The sequence below is a fragment of the Morone saxatilis genome, unplaced genomic scaffold (genome assembly GCF_004916995.1).
Source record: "Morone saxatilis isolate NCDOM2014 unplaced genomic scaffold, NCSU_SB_2.0 Contig2, whole genome shotgun sequence".
NCBI classification, from domain to species: domain Eukaryota; kingdom Metazoa; phylum Chordata; class Actinopteri; family Moronidae; genus Morone; species Morone saxatilis.
The window spans coordinates 579,926-591,191 of NW_023339762.1; the positions used below are offsets into that span (position 1 = coordinate 579,926).

Genomic DNA, 11,266 nt, shown 5'->3' on the forward strand with positions numbered 1-11,266 from the left:
TGGTCTATAGTTATCCAAGCTCCCACCTTGCCAGCTTTGTCCTTGATGACAGGCACCAAGGTAACAGACAACATGGAGTGCGGCAATAGACCATGAGTCATAAAGCCTGTAAAGCATCTGATCTAAGCCACTTGCTTTATTATCAGCTAGTTAAGATAAGATAAGATAAGATATTCTTTTATTTGTCCCACAATGGGGAAATTCCATAGCTGTGTAATTGCTTGTTGCACCTCCCTACATGTGATTCCCACTGTCTCACTGTTGGCAATGTAGAGATCACTTTTAACGCAATTGAATAGCTCAGAATAATGTTGCTTCCACAAGCCTCAGCTATCTTGTCGGCTCCAGAAACTCCTTCAACTGTACATGGTAATGATGTACTGACCCTGTTCAGTGCTCTCACCTCCTTCCAGAAGCCAGTAACATCGTTTCCAAGAAGCTTCTCAGCCATAGAGTCCGCTCTCATTACTTGCTCATGTTTGCTGATATAACGAACTGCATATTTATACCTTGCGTTGGTAAGCTTTTTGTGGTCCAGGACAGGCCCCTCTCTGGGCCTACCTGCCAGGACCCAGGCCTTATATGCATTCTTGGCTTCAGCATGATAAGCACCCACATACTTGTTCCACCCTGGCTTGATGCTCTGTCTTTTATTAGAGTAAGTAAAGCATGGTCTACTGGCCTCGTACACAGCTCCTGCAATACAATTATACATAGTACAGAGGTCCAATTCTCTATCTATCTAATCTATATTTTATCATCATTTATTAATAGTCTTGAAGGTCTCTCAGTTTTACACAAAAATACGCTGGCAAGTAATGAGAAGAAAGTTATTATTTCTCAGTAATTCCAGATGATTATTCTTTTAATTACTAGATTCATCTCTATATAATACTGCATTAGTAGGACTTACCTAGCCAGGTTGAAGGCATCATCCACCAACTGAGCTCTGTTGATCACTGGAATAGCCTTGAAAAACAAGAGCAATGTCCCATTTAATACTACTAAAACTACTCAGGTCAATATGTTCATAATAAGTGTAGGAATAAAGAGGTAATACAAAATTTGCAGGTAACCATGCATCAGAGAGCTATGTCTTACCACATGATTGATGCTCAGAACATGGAGGAGTCGGTCCCAGTTGCCCTGGTCATAGTTGACTCTGTAGTAACCAACCACATTGATGTTGGTCAGCACCCAGTCTTCCCCTGATACTTTCATCTCATTGATTGTAACTACAGAAGAAAGAGGGGGTTGAAGTTAGTCATTATTGTTGTGTACAAGACGAGAATGTAAATTTTTCGATAGATTTTATTCTATTAAAGCTGCAGTATGTAACTTTTACAAAAATGTGTTTTTATTATATTTGCTGAAACTTTCACTATATCCAACATGAGACAGATAATCTGTGATTAAATCACAGAAATCAGGTTCTTCTGGCTCCTTCCTCCTAGTGCTCCTAATGGTATTTGCAGAATGCACCGGAAAAAACAACTCATCATAGCCAAGAGATAGTTGATTGTTGAGTTTTCATTCCCAAGGTTCCCAACGCATCTAAATTTGATGACCTGGGAATGACAATCAACTATCTTTCTTGGCTCTGATTAGTTGTTTTCGTTCAGATGTGGCAGATTCTTCTATCAAGTTAAACAATCAAGTTTGAATTAATTGAAATGACACACAATTCCTTAGAAAAAAATATCTCAGAGCACATAGTGCTGCTTTGTACAAAGTCTTTGCTCGCTAGTGTCCTCCATTTTCATGGTAAACAACATGTTTGTTGTTACTAGTTTAGGTTAGGGTTAGGGTAATCAATTATTATTAGTATCTGTACCTACCTGATGTATTCTTTAGCCATTTTGGTGGCTGGGTTTCTCCAGTCTTCATCCACTTGATTGGAACAATCCATTCATAGCTGCAGGATAAACAACTTTATTATTATACCTACATATAGTGTTGTTCTTGTGCATCTTATGAACCAGAAGATGGAAGCTGTATCAGCTGTACGATGATGTCATTAAAATAAAAAGATTATATATTAAAGAGTAGAAAAATCATATTTTTTGTAATAACCCTAGAATTTGCTAGAAGATGGTAGTATTACTGTAAAAGTAGTAGTAATACTAGTGTTGTAGTATAAACAGTAGTTTACTGTAATAGTAGAAGGAGTTGTAATACTGTAATATTAGCAGCAGTAATATTAAAGAAAACAAAAATTTACAAATGAATTGTTCTAAGGGGAGGGAAGAATGAAAGGCCATCTACACACTTGTAGATAGATGGAGTGGTGACTTTAGAGTCCGGATCCAAGAGAAAGTGCTTCTGGGATACGAGACCAGTACTGGTATCTACTTTAACCACAGGAAAGCCCATCTGCAGCACCCATGTGTTCATGATGTTATTAACAGTGTCAGGAATGTCAGTGCCAGTAGCAGTAACAGCCTGTGAAAGCAGACAAACATGCAAAACATTAGACTAACAGTAGATTGGCAATTACTGGAGATCCTTTTGTTTAAAACATTGGCCAAATGTTCAGATCAAAGGGGTCTATATAAAATGACATGCCATTTGCAGATGCTTCCATAGGTCTGTGTAGACTGCGTTCCCGAATGCAAATTCAGCCAGGTAGGTCTGCAGGGAAAACAAAGAGATCAATTTGTTATTTTGCTTTGGAGGTGTGTCTGCTAAATGTTGTGGTGAACCAGGACAGGAGTCAAATCATTTTCAGTTCAGCCAACACAGGGTCTCGTCATTTGCTAACTACCAATAAATTAAACAATTGGGGCATGTATAGGGGCAAGAAAATAATTACTTAAATTACTGAAGTACCCAATTAGTGATTCTCATGCCACATCTGAAGGAAATCTACCTGCTGAATGAACTGATCACAGTGACGGTTGGAATTCCTTTCTAACTGGCCTTTTCAGAGAATTCATTTGCCAAGTACATACATGGACAAGATTCTTTACTGAGTCAATAAAAGAGGACTAAGGTTAACAGTAACATGTGTTTTTCAGGTAAATATTGTTGTCCCCATAAATTCCTTACCCTGAGTCCCATTGTGAAGATTTCTTCAGTTAGGAAATCCGACAACATCCTCAGAACAGATGCACCCTGAGGATAAGCAAACAAATTTCAAATGTTGGAACTGATCTTAGGATCAGGGATGGGGAACTGCTGCTGTTAAGGCCTAAGGGCAGGAGGTTACCTTGCTGTAAGAGATGGCATCAAACAGCTCACTGATTTGTGCGGGTTTCTGGATGTCCTCTTCCTTGGAGGACAGAGGGTGGGAAGAGGCCAAGGCGTCGACGGCAAACACCCTGTGGATGTCACTGAGCACGATGAGGTCTTTCTATTATGAGACAAATAAGACAGTGAAAACTTCACTGTCACCAACATCCTTCTTTACGCCGATTATTGAGGCTACAATGTGGGAGGGAAAACCTTACCACATTCCAATCAGGCTCTGCCTCATGTGCTCCCAGGTACTCAACATAGGATGCAAAACCTTCATTTAGCCACAAGTCATTCCACCACCTTAGGGTCACCAGATTGCCAAACCACTGAAGGGACAACACAGATGAATGTGTGACTGCAATGCCAAGTAAAGACTTGAGAGTTGGATTAGACCTGTGTTGGTTACTACTTTACAAGATTCTCTTAAATTAATTTTTTTCCAACTGACTAACCATGTGAGCCAGTTCATGGGCAATGATGGTAGCAATCCTCTGCTTATTGGAGTTGGAGGAGAAGGCTTCATCGTAGAGCAATGCAGTCTCTCTGTATGTGATCAGACCCCAGTTCTCCATGGCTCCAGCATTAAAGTCTGGCAGAGCTATCTGATCTGCATTAGGAAAGAGATTATTTGTGGTTGATTACCTGTCAAGTTTCCTAACGAATTTGTGTAAGTCGACCAAACCTAATGGGTAACCAGCATTTTTCAACCTGAACCTTATTTTCTTGTGTTTTTATGTGAAAGCAGCAATTTAAAAGTTCTTGTTTTTGCTACTGACCGACTCGGATTGTTAACAGAAACCCTAGAATAAGAAATTTGGGGGATCAAGGATGCTGTAACAAGCTGGCCAACAAAGGCTGTATGAAGACGGACTACAGCTGTCATCAAAGACTATATAACAATCAAGTTATCAAGTTTGATCTGTTAAAAATTGATACGGCATGTGATCATGGCTGTTCCCAAAGCCCTGTCATAAAACTGTAAAACCAAAAGATACAAGCATCTGTGTCATAAGCAAATACATCCTGCATAAATAAGCGATAAGAACAGAATGAAAGATGAGCGTTTTATAAGGTTAAAAATAACTGACACAGCTGTTTCTTCGGAGCAGGCGGTGTCTCAGTTTACAAAGGGAGATATATTTGGGAATGACTAAAAATGCACATGATGGCAATAAACATGATTGAAAGAACCACTGAGGGCACTAAAATCAGGGGATTACTGGTTATATTAATGTATAACTAGGTGTGTTCACTTTACGTACTTAATACAGGTGGAGCATAAAAAAGAAAGGTATTCAGGCTAATTTTCATATATTTAACAAAGACACATACAAAAAGGTGCATATGAAGATAAGGCATTGCTTTTGTACATGGAGAGGGCTTATAATGGTGTTGTAGTCCATTGTTGGTTAGGTAAAGTAAAATTCTGGTATTTTCCAACCTGTGCCCTTCAATTATGGTGATTCTGACTATATGGGTCATGCAACATGGCACTCTTCACTTCTTTTTGAAATTCAGCAGACTCAGAAGTATATCGGGGTAATCAGTGCAAGCCTCCTAAAGCTTTCCAAGTAAACTTCCATTTTACATTTGGTTATAAACACAGAAAGTAACCTCCTGGATTAGAAATAGTAGCTAACTGCATAGGGAGTACTATATCTATTCAAACCAGACTCAGTCATATCCAGATTGTCATTATGGTAGACTTACCAGACTTGGGCAGAGGGTAGCTAGAATTGTAATACTTCTCAAAGAACTTAAGGATGGGTCCAGTTTTGTTAAGGGCATAGTCTCCTTGCCCAGCAGCAATAGCAGGCCTCCGGGCGAAGATACGGATCTAAACACACATCACACAATACATACAAGAAAACACATTAGACAGTCTCATTAGCACATTTTTGTTAACCTGAATATCACTGTAGAAGCAGAGTAGGAATTTCCAGCACAACTTCACCTACTTCAAAGGTGAATGGAGAAGGGAAAAAGTCTGAAGAGGTCAAAACTCAGAAACTTAAATGGATAATAACTGTGTTGTTTGGAATGTTGAATGTGGATACATAGGAATTTTGTAGGGGAAAACCCAATGGGAAATTGGATGATGAAAACTAGAACTAAAGTTGCAAAACACAACTATAAACTGTGTTGAGTGATAATTGGCAGAACCTCTGTCAACTTTCTCCTTTCCTGTTCTTAGATATGAATCCAAATTGTGAAGATGGTGTAAAGAAGCGACATATTGTATAGTCACAACTTGGTTGCTTTATTATTATATCAATTACCAAAACTCCATCTATGGTGTTATTGATGAATGAATAGTCGCTGACAATGAACGCCAACAGGTAGGTGGACATTTTCTCAGTTGGCTGAAAAACTGTCTTCTGCACATCATGACCTTCAATGTTGACGTTGCTAGACTCTGTAGAAAAGAAATGAAACTTTGATTTGATTTTTATTATTTGCATTACACATAGGTTTCAAGAAGAAGTTTTGAAAGGTTTTTAATCTTAATTTTTTTTACACATTATGTTCATATTCAGTTTGTCTTTGTGTTTGACCAGCATTATCTTTCCTATACACTCCACTGATTTCTTCCAACTGTGAAATTAATCCTGTCCAGTTATCACTGTAGTGCAACTAACCTTTTTCTTCGCCATTGGACAGAGCTACAGTTCCAATGTCGTGGATCAGAGTGATGTGGAAAATAGCTTTCATAGCTGGCTCATCAAAACAGGGGAAAGCCTTCCTGGCATCTGTGGGCTGCATCTGAGTGGTAGCAACAACCCTGACAGGAAATAGACAAATAAAGCTTGATGTTAAAGAAATAACCCAATATTTTTGGCAAAATGTTTTGCCATTAAGAGTAATTAATAAAAAGGACAAGTATTGCCCTAGTTATGTTTCAAAGCATATCATCTGACACCAAACACATACTTTTTCACTCCATTCTCCATGTATTCGCTCCTATAGAAGCCTCCCAGGTCATCGGCCAGCTCTCCAGTAAATTCAGTGTAGAGGTGGTACCTGTGGCCCTTCATCAGTTTACCATCCAACTGTAGGACCAGGTACTGAGTCACCTGCTGAAGCCAGGAAGACTTGATTGAGGGGGCTTTGACTCCACCTAATGAGGTAAGGCTTGCCGAGTGGTTATTCTCACGTTTGGTGTAGTTCAGCTTATTGGAGTGGATAAGAATCAGGTCAGTCTCCTCAGCACACACAAACTCCACTGTGGAGTGACCTGAAACAGCATGAAATGTAATCAGCAGTACTAAAAAACCTGGTCGCAATGAACCATTCCTAAGTCCCGCCCCCTTTTTGCACTGTGTTCCAATAGAAGTTGAGCAAGCTCCGAGCAGAAACTAACACATTCATACACATTCACAGCATCGGGAGCAATTTGGGATTCAGTATCTTGCTCAAAGATACTTCGACAGTTGGCAGGAGCAGCCAGGGATCGAACCAACAACCTTCTGATTAGGGGACGACCCGCTCTGCCTCTCTGCTCCGGTCAATTTGAAAATGGTTAAAAGATAAAAGCAATTTAAGTATCTTAACGTAGCTAATGTTAGCAAAACGCTAGTCAACTGTATAGCTAATCTACATTATTGGAAAGCTAGCTAAATAGCTTGAATTTTGGTAACATTTGCTAACTCAAGATATGACAAAATTTGGTTGTATTTTCAACATAGACAAGTTTAGCACTGGAAAGGAGGGTATGAAAGGAGAAACTGTAGGATCAAGGTTTCCTTTATGGGTCCCCCTACTTTGTATGCTAAATAAATCATATAAAACCTTATCAGAAAAAAACAAAGTCACAAAGCAAATCAGGGCTGTTTTTTTTAGTTCATGACAAGCTAACATTTTGGAACAGTGGATGTTTTCTTATAGGATGCAAAATGTAAAGTATATCTATGAGTTACTGCAACAAACACACCGAATAAGACTAATTTCTCTGTTGAAATGACCATAAAATGTAGTCCATAAAGCTCCAGAACAACTGCTCTCTCCCAAGCTTGGCAAATAAAATTTGCTCTAAAAAAGGTTCTCTTCCTGAAACACAACTCAAGTTTATCATAATTGACTAAAAAGTAGATTCCTAAGAAAGAATTAACCTCATTCTTAGATTCACCTAGATCACACAACAGCCAAATATATGCTCTGTAGTGTGGAGTTCATGAGTACAGGTAATAGTATGTAACAGCAAATTTAAAGCCCCTGCACACACACACACTACTATTTTGGCTTTATAAACATATTTAGAAAGTCTGGGTGTGACCAAATTCTCCCAGGTTGTTGTTACCAAAGAGTTTGTAGGCGTCATAACACCTTCCCAGGGACTGCAGTTGAAAATTTACCAGGATGGCTAAACTGGCACATTTGCAGAAATGTCCATTAATGCATGCTATCACTGTAACTTGTAAAAAAATAAAATAAGTATGTTGTATATATATATTTAATGAGCTTATGAAACCTAAGTTGTATGCATCAGGTATGGACAGGGACTTCAAAATGCATTTTCAAAGAAATTAAGAAGACATATGCGAGTAAGGATCCAAAGGTTTCTTGAAGGTTTCTTTTTCAATCCTTGTGTTTTTTTACATTATACCCCTATACATTATACAGCTGTAACTTATCAACCTTCTATCGGTCTTTATCTCTATCCCTTTTGCTGTTAAAAGAATGCCTCCAAACTCCTGCTGCTTTTAGTTTTTGTTGACCGTTGGATTTCCACCCTGAATACCAGGTGAATGCAACTACTTTGTAAGAGAAAAACATCTGGCTATGCATAAAATCTTACCAGTAAAGATGAAGAGTCCAGTTGTCGAGTTCTGTGTCAGTCGTGGCCATAGGGTGACATTATAGTGGTCTGGCACCAGGCTCTTGGGCAGCCGATACTTGTCCCAAGGTTCATTGGATGGGGCAGTTGTTGTGACAGGCGGTTTGGATGTTGTTCCTCCATCCGTTGGCAAGACATTATCATTATTTTTTGCTTTTTCCTGTGAGTAAACGACAGACAGAGCTATGATAGTAGCCAGGGCCCCTGCACCCACGATGATAGCCGCTATCCCAACAGCTTTACTGATGAAGAAACCTTTCCCCATGTTGTCTGCCCCACACTGACACACTGCATGCAAGAGTGGAAGGTGAACTTCTATATGTAGCCATGGATAGCATCTAACCCTAGCCCTCCCAGTCACTGTTCTAGGTGATACATTAACAGTGGGATTGTAAATACCAGCCTCACTTTGTGAAGACAAAACCTGCTTTGTCATAGTGATAATTACTGACTTTTAACTTTACTTTTGTTGTACTTAACAAAAGTTCAATATTTTTTCTGCTGTGACTGAGGCATGCACAAGAAGTGATAACAAAGGTTTTAAGAAGTTAATCAGAGGAACTAGAAGATTATCAATTTATCTTAATGTAGAATAACTACACAATTTACTTTTGTTACTAAGATATTTGAAATAAGTCCAAACACTGGCCTTCCTTTTTGTGAGTTTTTACAGCCACCATAGACGCTTGGATGGCGAGCGGAATTCAGTTGGTTGCAATCTGCAACTTCATTACTAGATACCGCTAAATCCTACACACTGGTCCTTTAAAGCAATAGGAATAATTTGATATTTTGGGAAATGCGGTTATTTGCTTTCTTGTTGAGTTATAGATTGATAGCACTCTCATGCATTCAGAGCCAGAGCCATCAGTGCTAGCTTCACATCAAGACTGGACATACAGGGAAATATCAACGATTTTTTGATTAAGGTTGACTTCAAGTTTTAGCATACGTAGAGATGGTGCAACTGACCAAAGTGGGATGTTTAGAGGAGAAACCTTACAGCCTGTTTTCTCTCACTTCTTTTGAGTTTTACTTCACGCCCAACCCTAATATTTCTAATTCAATACAAATTTGGCCCCATTTTAGGTAACATTTTGGATAGAAAGCATTGATCTTACTCCTTTTTATACAGATGCAGATTTTCAACTGTGGCATAAATGGAATCTGATGCATAAAAGATTTATTTTCTGATGATATTTTCTCTTATTTTGACCAGATCTGGAGAAAAGACATTTTACTTACAGTTTCTATTCCCTCCGACAGTCACCCCCAACATCTCCAGTTGACTGCCTTCTAGATTTCACTCCCAAAACTAAGGGCCTACTCTCTTCTATCTATGATTTGGTCCATAAATCTACAAATGCTGGACCACCTAAGGAAAGTGTGGGAGCAGGACTTGGACGCAACTTCTTGGCAGTTAAATGGGATGGAACACTTCAATCAATCAATCAAGTGCTTACTTCATCTCTTTGTGCTGGACATGAAATAGTTTAAGATCTTACATAGACTTCCCATTACTAATTATAAGTTAGTTAGAACCCATCCCCAACCCTGCTTGCAGTAGGTGTACTGGCTCACTACTGGTTTGAAAAGACATAGTAAATACAATACATACATACAATATATCTAGTAGAGAAAACGCAATGAAGTTCGCTCTAAGGTGCTTTTCCAGTGGCAAAAATGTGATACAGTGCCCTCTAGAGTTGCCTTCCAGTGGAGAAAACATGATGAAGTGCCCTCAGCCATAACATTGTGAGCACTGACAGATGTGAAAAAAGCTGATTATCTTGTTATCATGGCTCCTGTTTTGTTCTCAAAGTTGATGTGTTAGAAGCAGGAAAAATGGTCAGGGTGAGTATTCGAGTGACTTTGACAAGGGCCACATTGTGATGGCTAGACGACTGGGTCAGAGCATCTCCAAAACTGCAGCTCTTGTGGGGTGTTCCCGGTCTGCAGTGAATGTTGGTGCAGGTATTTAACTTCATATTGGTTAGGTAGTGCTCCAAGTAAGGAAAAGGGGTGAACGCGCAGAGAGTGGTCCATGGCTCACTGATGGCACTGTGGGGAGCAAAGGCTGGCAGTTAATTTGTACTGACGTCAAGCTACTTTTATGATAAGTCACATATTTGTACGAATTTATTTCATAAAATGTATTTATAAAAAGTATGATATAAAATTAATAGTTCGAGGGCTGCCTATTAATGTCTTTAAATGACTATTAAAATTTTGCATTAATATACATTCAATTACATGGTTATATCTGGGGCTGGATGGATATGCATTGTTCTTTCATTGATTATGTGAATTTGTATTGTTGTGGTGAACTTTTATTTATTCTATGTGGTTTTTTTTGTAATGTAAGATTAATTACCGCAGTTATTGTTTTGTCCATCATTCCGCATTATCTTCAGAAGATGATTTCTATCTCATGTTTCCTACATTATTTGATATGTTAGGAAGACTGTATAATGACAATTGGGCGTGTTTTTCATAATCTCTACCATTTGTGGATGAATGCGCTGTTAGGTGGTTGCCTACGGAGCTATAAATTTAACAATCTATTATTTATACATTGATACAGGATGTGAGAGGAAGGCATTTTATCGATTACAGAGGTGGAAGTGTGGGATTCTATTATGCAGTCGGTATCCCTTTCACATGTGTATCTGCAGCTCTGTATATACTCATATATATTCTTATACCTTTCTGCCGCCTTCCACTCAAGTTAAAAGAGATTGTTTTAGCATAACCTTTTTAAGCAAAGTGTTTGCTTCCTTTGTATATGCACTTTTGGCAGGGCGTTACGATATCCAATTTGTGCTTAATTACTCTTTGTTTTTTGATATTAAGTATATATCAGACTGATCAAATTACTTAGTACAGGTCACTATCGTTATATTGTATTATGCAGTTCCTTCAGTCCTGTTTTTTCTTCTAAACATTTAATATTCAAAATTAAATATTCTTGGTTGATTCATATCTTAGTTCACTATAGTCTTACGAAGATAATTGCTGTATACCCATGACTTGTGTTTTACCTGGCTTTATTCATTTATAATATAATGTCTCCTTACACCACCATAACAAACGCTTGTGGTTTTGTCCATTTTTTGTGGCTTTTAGTTCTCTGGAAAAGGGGACTGCTCCCCTCGTCCTTGTTGTATAGTATACATGGTCTTTTTGTTGTTTTTC

The 11,266-nt window shown here is 38.6% G+C and overlaps 1 protein-coding gene across 1 annotated transcript; it reads right to left on the reverse strand.

Moving 5' to 3' along the window:
• Positions 1–861: 861 nt before the first annotated feature.
• On the reverse strand, positions 862–8,363 carry LOC118329905 (aminopeptidase Ey-like). The gene is made up of 14 exons (XM_035664248.1): positions 8,033–8,363; positions 6,169–6,472; positions 5,877–6,019; positions 5,517–5,653; positions 4,948–5,074; positions 3,690–3,844; positions 3,450–3,563; positions 3,209–3,352; positions 3,049–3,114; positions 2,566–2,631; positions 2,270–2,442; positions 1,839–1,915; positions 1,102–1,235; positions 862–969 (listed from the first exon to the last, which is right to left on the reverse strand). The coding sequence occupies exons 1-14, from the start codon at positions 8,334–8,336 to the stop codon at positions 910–912; spliced, it is 2,004 nt and encodes a 667-aa protein (XP_035520141.1). The 5' UTR covers positions 8,337–8,363; the 3' UTR covers positions 862–909.
• Between the last annotated feature and the right edge of the window lie 2,903 nt (positions 8,364–11,266).

Coding starts and splice junctions, on each gene's coding strand:
- LOC118329905 (XM_035664248.1), bottom strand. CDS start 8,336: ATGGGGAAAGGTTTCTTCATCAGTAAAGCTGTTGGGATAGCGGCTATC. Junction 6,473..8,032: donor TGGACTCTTCATCTTTACTG/GTAAGATTTTAT, acceptor ATGCTGTTTCAG/GTCACTCCACAGTGGAGTTT. Junction 3,564..3,689: donor CCCATGAACTGGCTCACATG/GTTAGTCAGTTG, acceptor TTGTCCCTTCAG/TGGTTTGGCAATCTGGTGAC.